Source organism: Lontra canadensis, unplaced genomic scaffold (assembly GCF_010015895.1).
Source record: "Lontra canadensis isolate GAN:19392208 unplaced genomic scaffold, GSC_riverotter_1.0 scaffold108, whole genome shotgun sequence".
NCBI classification, from domain to species: Eukaryota; Metazoa; Chordata; class Mammalia; order Carnivora; family Mustelidae; genus Lontra; species Lontra canadensis.
Window position 1 is genome coordinate 24,991 of NW_022631102.1, and position 20,658 is coordinate 45,648.

Below are 20,658 nucleotides of genomic sequence, written 5' to 3' on the forward strand. Positions count from 1 at the left end.
CTTTGTCAGGGCCGAGCCCAGCTCCCCGAACAGTCCCACGAACAAAGCCCCCTCTGTCCACAGTGGCCTCCCCCTCACCCCCAGCACCGCCCCCAGGAAAGGGACAGCATCCCCCACCCCCAGGCTCCCGGCCAGCATCCCTGCCCAACACACACGCACACACACCAGGCCCAGGCACAAGGTGGGACAGCAGTGGGGGCCCAGGACGCAGTGTGGATGTGACATCCAGGGCTGTCCCCTCCCCCAGGACCCTGAGGCCCAGTCCATACTTCAGGCCATGCCTGACCCTCCAGCTCCAGGGCAGCCCAGGACCAGCCCTCCTTTGGCCCTCGCTACCTCCCGTTCCCTGGGCCTGAGCACAGACCTGACCCTCCCCAGACGGGAACCTGGAGGGCTGGCTGAGGGGGGACCAGGACAGGGCCTCACCCCTGCAGGGAGGCCTCTACAACTCATTTCTGCATACTCTCTTGATCCTGAACACCCACAGACACCTGTCATGTCTGCCTCCAGTATGTCCCAAAGCAGGGATGGGCCAGAGCTCAGGGCAAGCACCCCAGGGGGTCGTGTCTGCAGCATCCCTGGGCCACCCGGAAACCCGCTCCTCCGAGGCTCTCAGGGCATCGGGGCTAGCGCCCCTCCGCAGGACACACCCTCGGGCCCTCAGCGACCAGACGGCAGGATCCAGATGAGGCCGGGCTCGGCTCCCGCCAGCCTGGCCAGCTCCTGCCGACACCGTGTCTGTAGCCGGCCCAGCACAGCCTCCAGGCGGCTCTCCCGGATCCTCAGCGCCCCAGTCAGCTCGGCAGCCCAAAGGCCTGGGCCCTCCACGGCTCTGGCATCCCTCTTCACCAGCCTGCAGGGCCTGTGGGGCAGCGCCGGGGCCCCACCTTGCTCCCAGGCCCGCTGCAGAGCTGCCAGGTCCCGCCCCACAGCCTCCTGTATGGCCCGCTGCGCAGTGCTCCACTCCGGCCCCCAGCCTCCAGCCTGCACAGGGGGAGGGGGGAAGGGGGAAGTCCTGAGGCGGGGGCAGCCACACCCTGCCCAGGTCACAGGCTGTGAGCCCCCTCGGCCCCAGCACCAACCCCAGCCGCGCCCTGAGAAGGGCTGACAGCCCAGATCTGACTCCTCCTGGGAAGGGAGCCGACCACAGTGCAGGCCCCTCCAGCCCTTACGTCTCCCTCAAGGAGCACCTGAGCCCTGAGCCCATGGAGGGGCCCCGGGGACAGGGCCGGCAGCTGCAGGCCCGACCCACTCCACAGATCACCAAGTCCCCCTCGGCCCATTCAAAGCCGAGCACAGACCCCTGACCCACCTACCCACAGCCCGACCCACCACGCCAGGGTCAGTGTCAACCTCCCACACCCACTGTCCTCTGCTGAATCGGCCTCCCCGGGCCCAGTGCTCCCAGGATGGGGAGCATGCAGCGGGCTGGCCCAAGGGGACACCGGCTGTGGAGGCTACTTCTGACCCTCCAGGTGGGCCCATCCCAGAGGCTCTGTGGGGTGGGGGACTGAGAAGAGGCTGTGTCCCCAAGGTGCAGCCCTCAGTGGGCTCTAGTCCAAAGCCTCGCACGGTGGCAGACAGCTTGTGAGACGCGTGTGTGAGCACCAGCCACGTTCCAGCGGCCACCACAGCAGAGGGCAAAGGGCTGCGGGCTGCTCCTCACGCGGCTCTACAGGCTTTTGGGGGAAACTGTGCCCACGAGTTCCACCGAGACGCTTCAGGAACCACGAAGGGACTGTGGCTGGTCCCGCTCATGGAGAGCACTGCCGCACGCGGACGGGGCTGCGGCTGGGGGCTGGGACAGCGGGACTCCTCCGGCCACCACCCTCCAGGGCTGCTGCAGTCTGCCCTGCCTCCCAGCCTTCAACCGCAGGAGTTCCACGAGGGCTGTGTCACTGTGCCCCGTGTCTGCCCTAGGCCCCCACCTTGGCCTCCCAGGCTGCCCGCCGGGGCTCTGCAGCCCCCTGCAACTCCCCATGCAGGCCCTGTAGCTCCCGGGCCACCAGCTCCAACTCGCCAGGCCCCGACGCAGGGTCCCTGGGCAGAACCGCGGCCGGTGAGGCTCCCGGGGGGCAGCTGCCCAGGACCGTGTCCTGCAGAGAGAGACCCAAGTAAGAGGCAGGCAGCGAGCCCAAGCCTCGTTAGCACAGCCCACAGCCAGTGGGGACAGAAGGTGCAGAGGCCTGGGAGCAGCGGCCTCCCCGCACCCCAACCCCGGACAGCCACCCATCATGCCCACGGGCCGCGAGGCCAGGGAGGCACGAAGGCTAGACTTGTGGAAGGCCCCCTAAGGGCAGGTGATGGGACAGACAGACATCTTGGAAGGCCTCCGACTCGGGCAAGCCGGGTCCTAACACGAGCTGCGTGGCTGCGTGTGTACGTGGCCTCCCGTCTCCTCCTTCCGGGAAGAACACAGCTGACCGCCCCACCCCGGCTGCTGGGGTCACGGCTCAGGGGAGGGAGGGGGCCGGGCGTACCATCCACTGCCAGAAGACCAGCTCCTGACGTTGCCACCGCAGGGCAGCCTCCAGGCGCGTGTTCTCGCTCTCCAGCCTCTGAAGCAGCTGCAAAGCAAACCACAAACCGTGGCCACACAACCCCACTGGGCCGCAGCGCCGGCCACACAGCCGTCAGGCCCGCCGGTCCCACCCCAAGCCAGTCGCTCCCATCAGCCACGTGCCCTGCAGGGCGGCCCCACTGCCAGGGAGCGCCAGGCCGACCACACCTGTGGGCCCCACACCGGCCCCAAAGGTGGGCCCCACAGGGCCAGGCGCGGACAACAAGGACCTTCGACTCAGGACCTCTGCCCCACGCCCCCCACTAACTGGGGGCTGCACCCGAGACGCGGGCAGAGCAGGAAGGCCCAGGATGGGGAGGCTGCCAGGCTCTCGGGAAGAGAACCCTGCCTGGGGGAACCCCCCAACCCACCTGGCTCAGCCCCAAACGTGCAGACCCCACCCAGACACGCGGGTCCCGGGATGGCCACGTATTCCAGCTCCTGCCAGTCCCACCACCAGAGGGCCCGCTCAGCCCCGCGGAGGTCCAGTGCAGGCCTCCCCCAGCCCCACCCAGTGCCCCCCATCTCCCCCACCCCACCCCCCACCCGCCACCCCCACCAGGAAGCCACAGGCTCCTTCCTGCTACGACTCCTCTGTGAACGCAGCAGCCAGCACTGGCCACAAGCACTGCTCCTTCTAGAAGACAGAGATGCTGGGCTTCCTGGGAACCCAGCAGCATGTTCTGGGGCCAAGACAGAGGGACAGCTAAGAGCTCTGCCAAACCACCACACCCTGCACAACAGGCACGTGTGGCTCGGAGGCTCACCGACAGAGAGAACCACCCGTGGGTCTAAGGGAGCACCGCCTCGGAGCACGGAGACACGGGGAGGGTGCAGGCCACACGCGAGCGTGTGCACAGTTCAGGTCCCCACATGCTCCCCCCCTCCCCAGCTTCAGGAAAGGGGGGCAGCACAACAGGAAGAGGCTACAAGTCCCTTCTGCCCTCTGACTTTCAGGCCCAGTGCTAGAGCATCCTGAGACACCCCCCACCCCCCTGCTCCATCCTGCTGCCCTGGGGCCAGGCACCGGGACATAAGGCTGCAGCCCCAGCCAGGAAGCAAGCACGCTCACTGCCCAGCTAGTCCACAGCACGCCTGGCCTCGCGCAGCAACCGTAGATCACTCGGGAAGCTTCTGGGACCCGTCCCAAGAGTGCAGGCCCTTTGGGTACACTGGCCCAGGCTTCTGCCAGCTCCCCCTCCAGAAACCTTGGAAGGAAGCCAACCGTGACCCCCATCCACCTCGTGCCGTCTGCAGTCCTGCAGCACCAACACAGCCCAGCCTCAGAAGCAAGGGGGAGCCCCACAGGCCCCCACACCATAGAGGCCGGAGCCCCAGGCAACACCTGGCTGGGGCTGGTGCAGCTTCTGTTCTGCTCCAGCCTGGGGGCGGGGGGCCCAAGGGCAGGAAGCCTGGGCCTTGCCGAGTCACCCATAGAAGAGGACATAGCCAAGGGCTCCTCGGGTCGCCGAGACACTGTCTCTGCACCTTCAGGGACCAGTGCAGCCCTGCCTGAGCAGGGCCAGCCAGGGATTGGCCGGGGACACAGGCCTGGCAGACACCCCAGGTGGCTACCCCAGCCCCACAAAAAGGAGCACATGACTCCAGAGCTAGGATCTGCGGGACCTGGAAAGAGGGGCCACTCCAGCCCTGAGCGTCCGCCCTCCTGCCTGGCCAAGTGTCCCCCAGGCTGGACAGTGCCAAGTGCCAGAGCCCAGCCCTCAAGTGACAGCCAGCCCTGGGCCTGTCCCAGGACAGCCTAGACATGCAGCCCAAGGGAAGAAGACAACCAAGACAAAATGCGGTCTCCTGAAAAGAAACTCAGCAAAGTGTGGGGCATGCTAGACCACCCCTCCTCCCACCACCTCAATTGCCAGATGACCCCTGCACGCACTCCAGGCACCTACCCCATGAGCTTGAACCCTTGAGCAGTCTTCCTTAATTCCAGAGCCCCCCCACCAACCCAGCTGCCAGCCCAGCCTAGACACCTGTGCCCCTGGGGCCCTAACCATGCCCAGCCACATGTACACACAGCAGCTGGTCTAGATTCCTGCACCACTGGACGGTCTAGGGAGCTGGGGAAGGCCTTGAGGACATTCCTGTCCCCCACACCAGCAAGATGGTGAGTTGGGCAATCACCCAGGCTCAAAGCTGGGCAGCTGGGTCCTCCTTCTCAGGTCCCTCCCCACCTCAACCCCCACCACCTCACTTCTTTGCACTCCTATGGTACCAACACACACCAGCCCTCACCTGCTGGCCGCCCTCTGGGTCCCTGAGCAGCTGGATCTCAGCAACAGACAGGTGGCCAAGGCTGCGGTCACTGTGGCAGCCACGGGTATAGGAGTGCATCTGAAACAGGCAGTGCAAACCCCAGGTGAGCAGAAAGGGGCGCTTCTCCAAGTGCCGAGGGAGGTTTTTGGAGCCTCCCTTACAGGCAAGGAAATGGGCCACACCTCGCCAAGGTGCTCCAGGGCAGGCAAGGGTCAGGCTTAGGACAGTAGTCAGCACTGCTGGGGCACTGGCCCAAGGCCCTCCAGGAGGTCCCTGCAGGGCGAGGGGCACTGGGCGGTCCCGCCTATAGTGTCCCCCTCCCACACGGTTCCCAGGAGTCTGGCGGGGACGGAATGGGGCACCCCTGCTTCTCCCTAAGGTCATCAACTGCCAGGTCCATGTGGTGGAAGAAACAGCCTCTGGACAAGCTAGGTGGTCCGGTGCAGCCAGTGGTGGGGACACAGAGTGATTGTTTGGGTCTGGGGGGCAGGGAAGGCTTCCCGGCAAGGTGAGACCAGAAGGCATCATGGAGGTTAACGGGTAGCCATGTCCCAGCCAGGACAAGCAAGTGAAGCTTGAGCCAAGAAAGAGAGACACAGGTTCCAAGAAGGACTGAAGGAGCAAAAGGTCTTCTGCAGGGGTGCAGAGGTGCACGGGTGTGGGGTGCACAGGTCCGGGGTGCAGAGGTACAGAGTGGGGGGCCCAGCATGGAGAAGCCCTATGCTGGTGGGAGTCCGAGCCTCCCTGCCCAGCCACCTCTCAACCTGGACTTTGCACTACACCTGTAAGAGGGACCTGTGCCCCCAAAGCTGTGCCTTACCTGCCCTCAGGAACCCTAAAGAAGCTGCCTACTGCCCATCAGCCTACACCCAGGATGTGGGAGAAGGAAGGGGTACCTTGGTTCCAGAAACAGGCCCAGGCAGGAGCGGATCCCCCAGGGCCCAGAACCCATTTCTTCTCAGAGACAGAGCCTGAGGGCTCTGATGACTTCTGGAACCAGGAAGGCCAACCCCACAGGCTCCCCGCTCCACTGACTCACTGCCCCAGGGATGCCCAACTCCACCTGCCCTAGGACCCCTCCTGGAACACCTGAAGCCCTGGGCTCAGGTTCTGGGCCACTGCAGGGCAGTGCCCAACGGGTCAGCTCCCAGCCAGGCCTGGGCCCCATGCAGCCCAAGGCCAGGCTCCAGACTGGATGGACAGGCCTCCGGCAGAGAGAGGCAGCCAGAGAGTAAGTGCCCCTGGGTAGACAGTCCTCAGGGGACAATACCTTGCCCAGAAGGGCACACAGCTCCTGCTGACTGGTGATCAGGTCTCGCCACCGGAACCGCAGCTTTCCCATCAGCCACTGCAAGTGGCGTATGTCCACAGGGCCATCTGCTTCTTGGCAGGGTGCAGGTGGGCCAGGATTGGCCAGGGCTTCATACTGAAGAGGGCACAAGGGTCACACCCTGCTCCCATATTCCCTGTGGAGACCCCAAGGGAGACAGGAAAAAAGAGGCTCCTGGAGAGAGAGCCATGGGCCCCCAGGGCTGCCAAGAGGAGACTTGGAGGGGTGCCTGGGTGGCTCAGTGGGTTAAAGACTCTGCCTTCGGCTCAGGTCATGATCCCAGGGTCCTGGGATCGAGCCCCACATCGGGCTCTCTGCTCAGCAGGGAGCTGCTTCCCCTCTCTCTCTGCCTGCCTCTCCCCTTGTGATCTCTGCCTGTCAAATAAATAATTAAAAAAATCTAAAAAAAAAAAAAAAAAAAGAGGAGACTTGGGGATCACACCCTATGAGCACACATGCCACCCTGCCCAGAAGGAGGGCCAGGGAAGGAGGCGGGAGCAGGGAGGGGAAATGTGGACCCTCCCAGGGCGGACCTGAGGGCTGGCCCAGGCCGCACCCAGGCAGCCTGCCAGCCCCCAGTCCCATGCCCCCTCCAGGCAGACACACCTGGCACAGGGGTATCTCATCACCCAGCCACACGCGAGTCTGGGCCAGCAGGTGTTCCAGCAGGGGCCCGCGGGCCAGCAGCCAGGCCAGCGCCAGCAGAAGCTCACGGCTGCCCTGGGAGCCGTCCTCAGGGAGCTGTGCCAGCACCCGCCTGGGGTAGCCCTGGGAGCACAGCGCCGACTTCACCAGGCGGACTTGGGCCCCTAGGGATGGAGGACCGCCTGCTCAGGGGGCCGCCCACGGGGAGACCCGGCACGACCCCCAAGAAGAGAGGCCATGTTTGGAGTGAACAATCCGTACTCACAGGGTGACGGTATCTGGGCTAATGGGGGCGGGGCTCATGAGGCGGGCGGGGCTTTGCCCGAGCAGGTGGAGGGGGCGGGGTCAGGGCCCGTAGGGGCGGGTTCTTACCAGGGAGGCGGGGCTAACCGGGCGGGGGCTTTACAGGAGGCGGGCCCAGGCACAGGGTCTGTGAGTGGATAGAGCCAGCCCGCGGGGGCGTGGCTTACTGTGGGGGCGTGGCTAACTGGGGCGGGGCTTGCGCGAGCAGGTGGACCCGCGGTGAGTGGGCGGGCCTCACGGGGAAGGCGGAGCTTACCGAGGGCAGGGGAGGCCCGGGCGCCGGCGGCCGCCGGCGGCGAGAGCACGCGGAAGAGCAGCTGCCAGAGCGCCGGGGCCTGGGAAGACCAAAAAGCGGCGTTCAGCGGGACCGGCCGCCTCCCTGCGTCCGCCCGGACCCCCGTCCCCCGGCGTCCGGGCCTCACCGCCTCCGGACGGTCGAACTTGGCGCGGCGGAAGATTTCGGGGCTGGGCCCGGCGGGCAGCGTCTGACTCAGCGCGGCGATGGCCTCGGGCAGGGCCCCGACCGCGTACCCCCGGCACCCCCGGCGCCGCCGCCGCCCCATGCATCCGGCTTCCCTCGGATTGCGCGCGGCGACCGCTGCGCTGGGCCGTCGCCCGGCCGCCTCCAGCGCCGGCCCAATGAACGGCACCGGGGCCTTTGAGTGACGTCTGTCCTGTCCAGTGCGGAGGCCGTTCCTGGGCGGCACGGGCCAATTGACGTCGACAGCTCCGCCCTGGGGCCCAATCGCGCGGACCCGCCTCGCTCAGGCCCCGCCCCCCAGCGCCCCGCCCAGCCTCGCGCCAGAGGCCGGGGAGCAGCCCTGCGTGCGTCCGCGGTTGAGCGCGCCGGAGCCCCTCGGCCTCCGCGAACCCCGGCCCGGCCGGCGCGCCAGGGGCTCCCGCGGGGTGCGGGCGGCGCCTCCGCACCCAAGCCCTGCCCCGCACCGCGGTCTGGAGGGTCCCCGGAGGCCGCGGCCCCAGAGTCCGGCAGCGCGCACGGACGCCCCGGCGCGGGCAGGGAGGCGGCGCGCGTCTGCCCCGAACGGCAGCGCCCCCGCCTGCAGAGCCCTGCGCCCCCGGCTAGAGCCGGCGGCCCGCGCGGTCCGGTTCTGAACGTGCGGCGGGTAAATCCTACCTCTGCGAGGCGGCGGAGCGGCCCGAGCCGGCGGCCCACGCGTCCCTCCGCGCGCCGGCCGTGGCCACGCCTGCAAGGAAGCGCGTCGGGGCGGGTCCCGGCCCCCACCGCGGTCCTCACCGTCGCCCGCCCCCCGCTCCGACACCGCCGGCTCCTACCCAGGAGTCCCCGGTCCCCGCCTCCAACCCCCCTTCCGCTCGGCCCAGCCTGGTCCCCGCAGGCCGCTCTGCCGACGCCAAAGTAAAGACCACAGTCCTGACCCACCTGCTCTAGCCGCCGGCGATCCGCGCCGCACGCATCCCGGCTGCGAGCTCCCCCCCCAGGCCCCAGAACGCGGCGGAGTCCGGAGCCTCTGCGGCCTCGTTCGGCGCTGCCCCTCCCAGCACTTGGTGCAGCTTTTCCTGCGCACCCCGACTCCGCGCTCTGGCGCGACGGCCCCAGCCCCCACCCTCCCAGGGTCCACTGGGAAACCAGCGCCTCACCTTGGCACCGTCTGTTTCCTCCCACCCCGGTCTTCCAAACGAACCGTGGCTCCCACCTCCCGGAGTTCTGCAAGCCACCCAGTAACCTTCCCCCACCCTACATGTGGCCCTTGAGGAACCCCCACACACACCAGACTGTCCAGCTCAGGCCTGCAAAACCCTGGAGAAGGCCGAGGCCTGGGAGGGGTGGCCCTCTGCCGGGGCTGGAGTCCGAGTGGCCAGGAGGCAATGGGGAGGGCTCTGCGTGTGGCTCAGTCTGCAGGTACTGCTAGAATTGACATGGGAGTTTCCAGAAAGCCCCCAACTATCCACTGCCCAGACAGTCCTCAAATTCTCCATTTAGTGGCTGGCCACTCGGTATGGGGTGGGGGGGCGGGAGACGAGGGGTGTCTAAGTTCACGCCCCTGCAGGAACATGGCTGGCCTTCGGGTGGTAATGGGGACAAGGGTGGGGCAGGAAGTGGAGAGAGCAGGCAAGGACGCCTCACCACAACTCCCCCAGAGCTTCTCAAAAACGGAACCAGGGTGAGCACAGCTGGTTCACCCTGTGGCCACCACCCATCAGCTCCTAGGCCTTACGATCCCGCTGACCTGTAGAGCCTCCCTTCGGCCTATCCCACAGCCTCTGGAGGCTGCAGCATTTACTGGGCTGGGAGCTAGAGAGTGGAGCCACCGTGGGCCCTTCCTGGGTGGCCAGCCACTTGTCTTGTAGAGGAAGCTTCAGTCTGGGAGGCCCCCAGCACAGCACCCCACAGGGCGGTGAGCCACAAGGCCAGGTGCGGTAGGAAGAGCCAGTGCCCCTGGCATCACAGCGGCCAGCGGCAGCTCCCCACCACCATGCCCCCGCCAAAGCCTCTCCCCCTCCTCTGCACACACAGGCAAGGCTTCTGAGTGTTCAACTTTATTGAGGGCATGAGAGTTGACAGGGGGCCCCGGGTGCCTGCGGATGAGGCCTGCAATCAGCCTGGAGGGGCAGTGGCCCGGTGGGCAGCCGGGGACAGTGTTCCCATGACCTGCGCAGAGAGAGAGGTGAATGCAGACACAGAGAGCAGTCAGACCTCCCTCAGGAATGAGGGGACCATCCCGAAGGCCTGATGGTCTGGGCTGGTACCTGGGTTTACTTGAAAGTGTGACTCTCAGCTCCACCCCGCCCAAAACCTGCAGGAAAAAAGAGGAGGCAGGTGAGGGGTGGCCCGGGGAACCATACCTTCAGGGCAGGCTAGGGGTGGGCGGGGGTCTGGGTGAGGGCGGGGGAGGCATACCTTTAGGCCCGAACATGGAGGCGTAGCAGGGGTGGTTGCAGTAAGGCTTGCCTTCATGCTGCAGGGAGAAGGGCCATGAGAGGCTGTCCGCCCTCACCCCGCGCCCCTGCAGCCCTCCAGGCCCCACCTACCTCAGCGTGGCCCCCTGACGTCAGCGTCTTCCCGCATTTCTCACACTTCAAGCAAGGCCGATGCCAGTCCTTCCCCAGAGAGGTCACCCGCTCAGCTGCAGAGGCACAGACGGTGCCCCCCACCCAGCATAAGACCCTGCTCTGGGGTCACAGGGCACATCCACCTATTCACAGCAGCCTTCTCCGGTTCCCTCCACCCTTGGTCTCACCCGGGGCGCCTGGTGGCCCACCCTGGGTCTCAGCCCTGTGCCGCATGGGTGGGGGGGGGGCACCTCCAGTCCCCTGGGCCAATCCGGCCAAACAAACGGGAGGGGGCGCGGGGTGGTACTGCCGGAGGAGACCCGGAGCGCCGGGGGCGGGGGCATGGGTGACCCGCGGCGCCGTACGGGTGGGGCCTGCAGGGCTCCCTTCTCTGGGGGCGGAGGCGGGAGAGACACTTCCCACTTCCTCCCCTGGGTGGGCCCCGGGGCGCGGGACAGGGAGGCGGCACCCGGTTCCGAGCGCGCCCGGGATCACGCCCCGGGCGCCGGTTTCCGCGTCCGTTTCTGCTTAGCGATGGGAGGGGCGGCAAGAACGCAGCGCTTCTCCCTTGGCCGCGCGGTCCCCGCCCGGGGCGCGCCGACGGGGGACGGGAGAGCGGGGGATACCCAGCGACGGGGACACCTGAAGAAAGAGGGACCCAGACAAGGGGAGACCCAGCGGGACCGACAGGAAGAGAGCGGGGCGGAGACCCGGAATCAGCAGAGACAGGGCCATCCGACGCCGGGGTCCTGACCCGCACACCCAGGCGGTAGCCGGCAGGGCTGAAGTGTCGGCTCTCGGCACGCGGCCCCCGGTCCCCCGGCGCGCCCGGCCCTCCGGAGGGGCCCGGCCGGGTCGCCCCTGGGCCGCGCTTCCTCGTGGGGGCGGCGCAGGGCGCGCGCTCCCGGCCGGGGCTGAGCTGGGGTAGGCGGGGAAGGCTCACCAAAGTACACCTCCTTGTCGCACTTGGGGCACTTAGGCATGGCGGCTGGGGGTCCGGCGCAGACCACTGAGCGGGAGCAGACAGGAGACCGGGACTGGGTGGGTCCGCCGGGTGCGCGCCTTTCAGGGACCCCAAGACCCCGCCCCCTTGAGACCCGCCCTTCGAGCCCCGCCCCCTGAGTCCTGGCTGTGGACCCAAGGACCTGGGTTCCAGGCCAACCCGCTAAGAAAGGTCGTCTGGTCCACCCCCGCCTCCCGCAGCGCCCGGGCCCAGCCGACCGCCGGCGGGGAGGGGTGGGGGGGGAGGGTTGTCCGGGGAGAGCGCGGGACCCGTGCATCCGTCCGCCCGGAAACCAGCGCGGGCGGACTTCTCCTCGCACACTTGCACCCGACCCCGTCCCAGACAGAGGGCTGGAGATTACCGAGGACGTCTCAGCAGGGCAGTCCCCCAAAACTCCCCTCCGGCTTTAAGCACACGCGGAGCCAGGAGGCCCGCCGCTCCCCTGTTCCCCACCCCCACGGGACATCCCGGCCTCTTCCGGGCCCCTCACCCCCGCCGCTGCCCGAGAAGACCACGGGACAGCAGCCCCGGGAATTTGGAAGAGGGGACTCCGACACGGGGCGTCCCCTCCCTCCGCGATAACAGGGATCCGTGCGGGGGCGCGGGGCTTTGCCAGGGAAGGTGGAGGCGGCCACGTCCAGGGCATCTCATCTAGGGAGGGCTCCTTATCTCCGCGGGAGGGGCCCGAGTGGGCCCGGCGGGAGTGGTTCCGTCCGCCGCCCAGGGCAAGTGGGGGCGGGTGCCAGGAGGAGACCATCGGGCTCCACCCACGCCCGGAGTGGAGGGGCCCAGGCGCCGGGCGGGGTCTCCCATCCTCCTTCTAGCCCAGGCCTGGGTGGAGTCCCGGCCTCCTTGCCCCCACTTGGAAATCCCGGCTTGTAGGGCGTTGCTTCGCCTAACCGTCCTCTCCCTCCTGGTGTTCTCCTTCCTGGTGACCCGTTGGCCTCTCCACCTCCCTCTCTCTCTGCTGGGGAGGGCCCGTCCCCCCCCTCTGTGACCCTTCACCTTTCCACTCAGTGGCACTGCACCCAGTTTCTTGGCTCCCCTGCCCCTACTCCATGTTCCCTCAGTCCAGGCCAGCCTCGGTGCTCCTCCTGCCCTCCTCCCCTTTGTCCGCGGCCCCTCCCTTCAGCTGCCAGCGTCCTCATCTCCCCCTGACACACCCATCTCTCAAAACAACACCGTCCCTGTGCCTCTCCAGGCCCCATCTTCATGGAAGGGGCTGGAGACCATCCTTCAAGAGGTCCCAGGGGCCCCCGGCCTCCCCAAAAAGGCACTCAGCCCTGACAGCACCCAGTGACCCCAACCTCATCCTCCCTAAAGCCCACCTACCCCCCATAGTCCCCTTACCTGGCACTGGGAGAGAGGAGGGAAGCCATGGGTGACCCATCCTCCATCCCCCAGGGAGGCCTGGCTTGGGGTGAGTGTGGCCGCTCTGGGGATCTAAGAGCCTACCCCCTGGGAGGACGGCACACTGGACCCCATGCTCTTATGTCCTGCTCCTCACGCTTCCCTCCAGCCACCCCTGCTCCCCGTGACCTCCTTTCTGAGGCCACAGTTCTGCCCCCAGCTGGACTCGGCACAGCAAGCTTTGGGGTCTGCAAGGCTCGCAACACATCCACGAAACTCTGAGTGGCCGCTTGTCCATCGCCCTCAGGAGCTTGGCTGCACACCACACACAGGGGGATCCCCAGACTCCCACTCGCGGACACTGTCCTGCTCCAGCCTTGAAGCCTCAGCACTCGCCTCTGGGCCCACCGCCCCCTCTGCCTGGCGCTGGCACACCGCAGGATGGGGTCTAGAGGTAAGGCCATGAGCCCAACCTCCCCCAGCACGCCCACCCGTCCCTCGGTGTCTTCTTGGCCGGTGACTGGGGGGGGGGGGCAGGGGGGTGGGTCCTGACTTCTCTGGCCTGGCTCCAGACCGGGGGAAGAGCAGAAGCCTGGAAGGCGGGGCAGACAGGGACACACAGCAGGGGACAGCAGTGTGGACAGGCCAGAGAGGCAGGGGCGGCAGCAGGAGGACAAGGGCCCAAGGGCCAAGACCACTGGTGATGCGGGGGTGGAGTTCTGTCCCAGTGGATCCCGGGCCTCCGGCCACACACACGTTGCACACACGTCGCACGTACCCCCTTGTATCTTCCTGAGAAGGCCGCCCTGCAGGGCAGAGGCCTGAGCTCCAGGGCAGGATGCTGGGCCCCACAGGGGGTGCCTGGCTGCGCCCACGTGTGTCCTGGTGCCCGCGGACTCAGCGGTGTCTGAGTGCATTGGTCTGGGTCCCCTGTCTCCCCGCCCAGCCCACACCTCCAGCCCACCTTCAGGCTCCAGGCAGGTGGGGCTGTGAGCCAGCCTTGGCCTCTCCTCCAGCCACCTCACCCCAGGGATGCCCCCCTCACTGTCACTCCAGCCCCGCCCACCATGGGGGAGCCCCCCTTTGAAGACTGGGGTGACGAGTTTCCTGCGAGCTTTCCTTGCTGTGATTCTTTGTTGCCATGGTCACGGGGCTGCAGAGTGAAGGGAGGATGCCAAAGGGGGCCAAGGGCCATGTGACTGGCCTGCTGGTTGGTACACAGCACAGTTTTACACACACACACACACACACACACACTCCCTGGCACCCTCCCAAACCTCCGGCGGCAGACTGGCACGCTCCTCCAGCTCCCCTGAGCACCCCACTCGACTTGCCTCCCTCAGGCAGCGGGGCCCCCATCAGCGCCCCAGACTGTATGTCCAGGTGCACCCCCGGCTCAGGCTTGGCTGGGTACCCATCGGGGCCTGGACAGCCTCCCTAGAGACCTGGGCCTCGCCACCTGCAAGGCCTCCTACTCCCATCACCTGGCTCCCGAGGCACCAGGGGAGCAGCACTGAGCCGGCCCAGGGGGTCAAGCTGACCAAGAAGACCCAGACTTGCCCGGCCCAGACTTCCACCCCTCGCCCCTCTTCTGGGGGCACAGTTGGCCTTTGTTACCTGAACAAATGGAGGACACAGTGAGGTGTAGCCTCCCTACACCTTACCCCCTAGTGCACAAGGGCTGTGGCTGGGGCCCAAGGAACTAAGTGGCCAGGACCAAGGCACGGAGCAGCTCAGCTGCTTGCCCCAGGCTGTCTTTCTGCTCAGAACGCCCCACCTGGCACTGGGACAGCACGAGGGTACCCCAGGACCCTGAGAGCTGGGGGAGGCCGCAGTGGGGCTCAGGGGCACTGTCCGAGGCCACCTCCATCTGCTCATCCTTCCCTCCCACATCCCCATGCCCTTGCCTGACCGTGCACCGCCCAGGCCTGGCTGGGGACCCATGTGGGAACCGGGAGGGGCCTGCCCTGCAGGACAATTGCGGAGAGGGCCAGAGGCAGCTCCCCAGCAGTACTCAGGGTCCAGGCACCTGAGAGCCGGCGAAGGCAGGGCTGGACCCCAGTGACCCCTGAGGAATCCACCCGTGGGGCCGGCCACCCACCCGCACTGGCAGAGTTCTGCTGCTGGAGCTGGACAGCCCTCCCTGCCCTCCCTCCCTCCATGCTGTGTGATTCACGCTCTGGCCTCCCCGCACTGTTCTCAAAGCCCCCACGCAGTGCCTCAGGCTCCAGGCCCCTTCCTCAATGTGCACAGGCAAGGAAGTGGACAAGCATCAGGTTGTTCCCTCCTAAGGCTGAATGGCCAAACGCCCCAGGGCAACTGCTCGCCTCCCTCTCCAGGGTCCACCCCTGCCCTTTCCCCAGGCTCAGCTGAGTCATGGACACTCAGACATTCCCAGGGCCTATTTTCAGCAGCTTGTCCCCCGGGACCCCCGTCTGCTCCGAGGTTCTGCCCCAGAGTGGGACCGCTGGGCCCTCGACGGCCTCTCCTTGGCCCCTCGGACGCTGCACTTTCCCAGAAGGACTCTGCTCCTGTCCACCCTGGCCTCATCCAGGACAGGAGAGAGGGCAGCTCCTCTCCTCCCCTCTTGGAAGCAGGACTGGCATGCAGATACAACCTTGAGCTCCTTCCGGCAGCCCTGCCTGGGGTCCACAGTCCGGCCAGATCGGGGCCCCCTCCTCCCCCTGAAGGCTGAGCCTTGTTCCAAGAATCTGTCCTGGGGCCAAAGCCCATGCAGGACCGCCTCAAATTCTAGCCTCACCAGCCCAGCAGCTGAGCCTTTTCATGCGCCCCGAGCCCCCTCCCCGCACTCCGGGAACCCAGCCAAGCCTTGGGCTGCCTACACCTGGCTGCCCCTGTCCCCTGCCAGTCTGCACCTGGCCTAGCCCTGACAGCCCCTGGGACCACAGCCAGTGGCCAGTGAGCTGGAGCTTAGACCAGGGACAGGAAGGAGTCCCACCAGTCCTAAAGAAATTCAGGGAGGCTGGCCTGAATCTGGGTAGGGTCTTCAGAGAGCCTCCATCTGGGGCATGGGCGCCGAGAGGTGATGTTGGGTTCCCCCCCGCAAGGAGCCAGGCTGGAGGTCCAGGACGTGGGAATCCAGGATCTGGACTTTGGGGAAGTTGGGGCAGAGGGAAGGGCAGGGAGGGCTGGTCCCACAGCACACTGGGGACACCAGCCTGGGCCACCCTGGCCCAGGTCGGAGCTGGAAGGCACAGGACCTTGGCAGGGCCGGGCTTTTGAGCTTTAGAAGCCTGGACCTGGGAGGGGGCGGCCTTCAGTTGGGGAGCAGGTGGGTGAAGGCAGGCCTGGAAGCCACGCGCAGCCCTGGAGTTCTGGACCGGGAAGGAGGCAGTTAGATGGCATTTCAGGGCCGCCCCACTGGCTGGCACGAAATTGAGGGGCAGGGGTGGAGGCCAGACGAGGGACAGGGGCCAGCGCGGCGCCCGGGAGCACACGGGCCCATTCCCGCCTACCCCGTCTCTTGCGGGAGCGTCCGGGGCTGCGGGCGTCGGAGGAGGCACCCAGCTTGTGGAGGCTTCCCGGAGCGCGGGCCGCCCCCACCGACCCGGCTAGCGCCGCGCGCCTGACCGAGGGTGGCGGCACCGCCCCGGTTTCCATGACAACCGCTGGCAACAAACAAGGCGCGCGTCATCCTCCGCCCGCAGGAAATGGGACGCGCCTTCCCCCGCCAGCGCCCGGGGCCGGGGCGCACTGTGTCCCCGGGCGGTCCCCGCCTCTCACCCCTGCGCGGCCGAGCAGGCTTTCATGCGCTGCGAGGCCGCGGCCGCTCGGGCTCCGGGAAAGGGCACGCTGCCACCACGTCCGCTCCCCACATAGTTTCCACTGGAGGCTCCCGAGGGAGAGCCCGAGCTGTGGCCTTAACAGCTCCCCGCGCCGCAAGGGGCAGGCATTTCCCATCCAACACGGCAGCCAGGGTGGGCAGCCCGTGGTCAGAAACGTCCGTCCCACGGGGAGTCAGGCCCCGGACGGGAGGCGGGGGCCTCCCACGGAGCTTGCGCGGAGCGCCGGGGCCTGCCTGAGCCTCCCCTCTGCGGGTGGCGGGCGCTGGCTGTCCCTGGGGTACCTGCTGCAGTGTCCCCCCTACTGCAGGCCACCTGCCCCGCGCATGCTGGCTGCACCCCCAGGCTGGCCAGGTGGGAGGAGACACCGCTGCCCACACTGGGCACAGCTGGACTGGACTGCCTGGGAGGAAGGCGGCCAGGCACTGCTGGACATGGGGGCCTGCCGATGCACCCCCAGGGACACGGATGGCTGCTCGCAGGACAATGGCCGCAGCATCCAGCTCAGCTGTCTGAGCCAGTGGACTGGAGGGTGGGCCAGGGAGGGGCCTGTGCCAGGGGCTGGGCCCAGGGAGCTGGTCCTGGGGAGCAGGGTACAGGGGCAGGAAGGGCGGAGGCGGGCCGCCCGAGCTCTGCCCCAGCGCAGGGAGGGCAAGGCGCGCCCTCTGGTGGGCTGTCCAGGATTGGCCGGTCAAGGGAACACCATGAGGAGGAGCTCCCAGCAGGTGCCAGGGGTCCTGCTACAAAGGGCAGAGCCAGACACAGGGACGCTGGCCGGGGCCGGGGGGGGGGGGGGGGGGCGGGGCACCTGGACAGGCGGACTGGAGCCTCAGACCATCGGCGTTCTGTCCCCCAGCCCCAACCAGTGCTGAAGCAAGGAGACCAGGCCCATCGGACTGCACCTCTCCCCATCCAAGCTCATTCCTACCCCTCCCCAGCGCTCTGCACTCCCGCAGTGGACCCCTCTTTGGCCACCTACGCCCTGCCCTCCCCACCCCCCAGTGCCAGGCCATGAGCTGTTTCCTGAGAATGACCCCTCCCCACCTTGGGGACAGGACCTGCCCCCAGCAGAGGCCAGTCCACAGGTGTCCAGAGCATCTGGGGTTGGCACAAGGGCTTGCTGTCCCAGATTCACACCCATCTCCCAACCAGAGACCAAGCTCAGCCCCCATCCTCAAATCTTTTATTGACAGCCGGGCTCAGCAGGTAAGTGGGAGCCGTGTGAGGGTGTCAGACAAGCGCTTGCAAGGCCGTGTGGGAGGCAAGCGGAGGGCTCCTGGCAGGGACGCCCTAGGTCTGCCCGAAGGTCACCGTGAAGAGCGTGGCTGTGGCCATCACCGGCAAGGGAAGCGGAAATAACACCGGGGGGGCGGGCCTGGGGCAGCAGGAGGGGGAGAGTGGGATGGCTGCCTCAGAGAGACCCACCCGGGGCCACAGAGGCACACATACGAGAGACACACGGGGACATGTGGGTCCATGAGGACATAAAAGAGCATAAAGGGCATGGGTGGGGGTGGGTACAAAGGCAGACACAGCGGGAGAAATGGGGATGGGCAGGCAGGCCTCGTCTGCGGACAGCGCAGCGGGTCTCCTCCCCCATGACACTCAGGCCCCAGACTTGCAAGGCAGGACAGGCCGGGCAGCACGGGGCAGCTGGTTGCGGAGGACGCTCAGGAGGCGGATGGGCACACGACCCCCAGAGGGGCTGCGGCTCTAGGGTTGGACTTTGCCCTCTGGATCTCTGTCGTAGATGTAGCTGCCCACCGCCCCGGTGTTCACTCCTGCAGAGAGAGGCAGCTGAGTGGCGCCAAGCCGCGGGGAGCAGAGCACCCAGACCCCAGCCCTCGGGGCCACACTCACCCTTGGGTCCGAAGAGAATCCCGTAGCAGGGCTTGTGGCAGTAGGGCTGGCCGTCGTGCTGGGGCAGAGCGAGGAGTGAGCGCGCACTCTAGCCCTCCCCCAACACCCCTGCCCCATGACAGCCTCCCACACCCCGGAGTCCCCCCGCCCGGCGGAGAGGGCGGGGCCTCCGCGCACCTCCGTCCGGCCACCAGGGGGCAGCACCCACCGGCGGGTCCGGCGGGCGCGCACCACCCCCCCACCCCCGCCCCAAGGCAGCCGCCCGCCGCCGCCGCCCTCACCTCCGCGTGCCCGCCCGGAGTCAGCGTCTTCCCACAGCGCCCACAGCGCAGGCACGGGCGGTGCCAGTCCTTGCCCAGAGAGGTCACCTTCTCGGCTGGGAAGAAGGGGAGATGGTGAAGCTGGGGACCCTCCCGGGCGCCCCCCCCGCCCTCCGGGCAGCCGCTGGGCGGAGTCACTCACCAAAGTAGACCCTCTTGTTGCAGCCGGGACACACGTTGGGCTCCCCCGTGAAGGTGGTGACGCTGGAGGCTGGGGGGAAACCGCGCGTCACGCCAGCCGTCGGGGCGGGGCCGCCAGGACCCCCTCCCTCCACCCGCAGCGAGCCCGGCGCACCTCTGCTGGGCCCCTTGGGCGGGCCGCCGGCCTTGCGCTCCTCAGCCCGGGCCACGGGCACCTGGACGGGGCCTGTGACCTGAGGTCCCTCGGCAGGAGGCTTCTCGTAGATGTAGGAGCCGGCGCCCCCGATGTTCACACCTGGTGGGACCCGCTGCTGTGGGGGGTGGCCTCACCCACCCCAGCCCTCACAGTACACCCAGCTTCTCAGAAAAGGGCCCTCCACGGCCCACTTGATAGGGTGAGGACCCCCTCCCACCCATAGGGTGCCAGCCAGGCCGGGCAGATTTCTGGGAAGGGCGTGGAGGAGGCCGGAAGTTCAAGGTGGAAGGGACTGCCCACCAGAGTGGGCAGGGGGAGAAGGGGCCAGGGGGCTGTGGGGGTCCAGGGTGTGGGCTGGCCACCCCTCCCAGTGCTGGAACAGTCCACAGGCCGCGGAGGGGGACTCAAGCTCACCTTTGGGTCCAAAGAGCGTGGCATAGCAGGGTTTGTGACAGAACGGCTTCCCGTCATGCTGGGCAGAGGGGCACAGAGTGAGGCCTGGCCCAAGGTGTGGAGAGCCGAGCTGCCTCCGGCCCTGCCCACGCCCCCTCCGCCCCCCAGCCCCGGGGAGGTGGCTCACCTCGGCATGGCCCCCAGGGGTCAGCGTCTTGCTGCAGCGCTCACACTTGAGACAGAACTTGTGCCAGTCCTTGCCCAGAGAGCTCACCTTCTCAGCTGGGGGCACGAGGGGAAGTCAGGGCCCATAGCCCTCCCGTGGCAGCCTCCTCACCCCTCCATTCGCCCCACCCAGGAACCGCCAGACCCCACTGCATGCCGTCTGCCCCTCAGGGCCCCTGCTCTCCTGCTGGGCCTTGGTCACCCTCCCACCCCAAGGCTCACTCTCGGAACGGGGTCCCTGCTAGAGCACCTGTTAGGCCTCTTGGCATCCCAGCAGGCCCTCCCGCAGACACCTGCTCCGCACTCACACACCTAGGCCTCCCACAGACTCCTGAGCCTCCTAATTGGGCCCTGAAGGAGTTGGCTGAGCCGTCGGCTGAAGGGAATGGGGGGAGGGGCTGAGCCTCCAGACCCCCTGTGGGGAGGCCAGTGCCGTCCCCCTCACGGCATGAGACAGAATGCCTACCTGTCTATATTTGGTTTCCTCAGGATAAGGCCTGGGAACCCCCACCCGGTGGCCTCCAGCTGCTGCGCAGACACTCAGGGTCAGAGGACAGCTGCTAGGGGCCCAGTCGCCACCCCCCAACCCCCCAGCCCTCCCCTGCCCACTGGGCCACCTCCTGATGGACGGAAGTGTGGGGGCCTCCCCAGGAGAGCAGGCAGGAAAAGGGCGGTGGAGGAGAGGGCAGGAAGAAAGGCCAGAGCCAAGCCGGAATTCCGCAGGGAAGGTTCTGAGCAGAAGCGTCAGGGAGGAGGTGGTCAGGCAGGCTGGGCACGCTGGCAGAGCCGCAAGAGGTGGCCAAGGACCAGCAGACATCTTCTGGTCCCCGCACAGAGAGGCTGCAAGCCAGGCTTCCCCAAGGGCCTGGGCAGAGCGGGCAGCGAGGGTCTGGCTAGCTCACTCCCCAGCCCCAGAGGCCCATGGGTGCTGCTGCTGGTGGCCCCAGCTCCCCACGGCCCTGGCAGAACCTGCTGGGCCCAGCGAGGCCAGGGCCAGCGTCCGGGACCCCCTAGCCCACATCCTCTTCCCAGAGGCAGCACAGGCTTAGATCCCTGTGGACCTACGCAAGGATGCAGAGACAGGCTGGTCAGCCCCCGTCCTGTGTCCACAGCAGGCATGGGTCCTCTGGCAGCCGCACACTCCCTCCCAGGGCTCCTGCTGGCCAGCGGCGGCCATGGCAGCTGCAGCTCAGGGCCGCCAGAGTTGTGCTGCCCTGCCATGCGGCGG

The 20,658-nt window shown here is 67.6% G+C and overlaps 3 protein-coding genes across 3 annotated transcripts in view; all 3 read right to left on the minus strand.

The window, feature by feature from the left end:
* Positions 1 to 635: 635 nt before the first annotated feature.
* TEDC1 (tubulin epsilon and delta complex 1) lies at positions 636 to 7,672 on the minus strand. Its single transcript, XM_032839645.1, has 8 exons — positions 7,532 to 7,672; positions 7,366 to 7,444; positions 6,768 to 6,970; positions 6,102 to 6,257; positions 4,811 to 4,909; positions 2,481 to 2,567; positions 1,929 to 2,096; positions 636 to 984 (listed from the first exon to the last, which is right to left on the minus strand). Exons 1-8 carry the CDS (start codon positions 7,670 to 7,672, stop codon positions 661 to 663), a joined length of 1,257 nt encoding a protein of 418 aa, XP_032695536.1. The 3' UTR covers positions 636 to 660.
* Positions 7,673 to 9,610: 1,938 nt separating this feature from the next.
* LOC116856276 (cysteine-rich protein 1) lies at positions 9,611 to 11,207 on the minus strand. The gene is made up of 5 exons (XM_032839654.1): positions 11,083 to 11,207; positions 10,119 to 10,213; positions 9,988 to 10,045; positions 9,837 to 9,883; positions 9,611 to 9,738 (listed from the first exon to the last, which is right to left on the minus strand). Exons 1-4 carry the CDS (start codon positions 11,120 to 11,122, stop codon positions 9,843 to 9,845), a joined length of 234 nt encoding a protein of 77 aa, XP_032695545.1. The 5' UTR covers positions 11,123 to 11,207; the 3' UTR covers positions 9,611 to 9,738; positions 9,837 to 9,842.
* Positions 11,208 to 17,459: 6,252 nt separating this feature from the next.
* The window catches only part of CRIP2 (cysteine rich protein 2), a 5,005-nt gene continuing 1,806 nt past the window's right edge, over positions 17,460 to 20,658 (minus strand). Inside the window, exons 2-8 of the mRNA XM_032839650.1 lie at positions 19,393 to 19,487; positions 19,227 to 19,284; positions 18,771 to 18,911; positions 18,618 to 18,686; positions 18,437 to 18,531; positions 18,156 to 18,213; positions 17,460 to 18,076 (exon numbers count right to left, since the gene is read on the minus strand). Of these exons, the coding sequence (XP_032695541.1) occupies positions 18,009 to 18,076; positions 18,156 to 18,213; positions 18,437 to 18,531; positions 18,618 to 18,686; positions 18,771 to 18,911; positions 19,227 to 19,284; positions 19,393 to 19,487 (584 nt within the window). The 3' untranslated portion in view covers positions 17,460 to 18,008. The remainder of the gene's footprint in view (positions 18,077 to 18,155; positions 18,214 to 18,436; positions 18,532 to 18,617; positions 18,687 to 18,770; positions 18,912 to 19,226; positions 19,285 to 19,392; positions 19,488 to 20,658) is intronic.

Excerpts from the sequence above, each read along its gene's own strand:
- TEDC1 (XM_032839645.1), bottom strand. The coding sequence starts at position 7,672 with ATGGGGCGGCGGCGGCGCCGGGGGTGCCGGGGGTACGCGGTCGGGGCC. Across the intron at positions 6,971-7,365 it reads CCGGGCCTCCCCTGCCCTCG|GGGCCCAAGTCCGCCTGGTG; the intron begins GTAAGCTCCGCC and ends CTCCATCCCTAG. Across the intron at positions 6,258-6,767 it reads ATGAGATACCCCTGTGCCAG|TATGAAGCCCTGGCCAATCC; the intron begins GTGTGTCTGCCT and ends TGCCCTCTTCAG.
- LOC116856276 (XM_032839654.1), bottom strand. The coding sequence starts at position 11,122 with ATGCCTAAGTGCCCCAAGTGCGACAAGGAGGTGTACTTTG. Across the intron at positions 10,214-11,082 it reads CGACAAGGAGGTGTACTTTG|CTGAGCGGGTGACCTCTCTG; the intron begins GTGAGCCTTCCC and ends GTGCCTCTGCAG. Across the intron at positions 10,046-10,118 it reads CGTCAGGGGGCCACGCTGAG|CATGAAGGCAAGCCTTACTG; the intron begins GTAGGTGGGGCC and ends TTCTCCCTGCAG.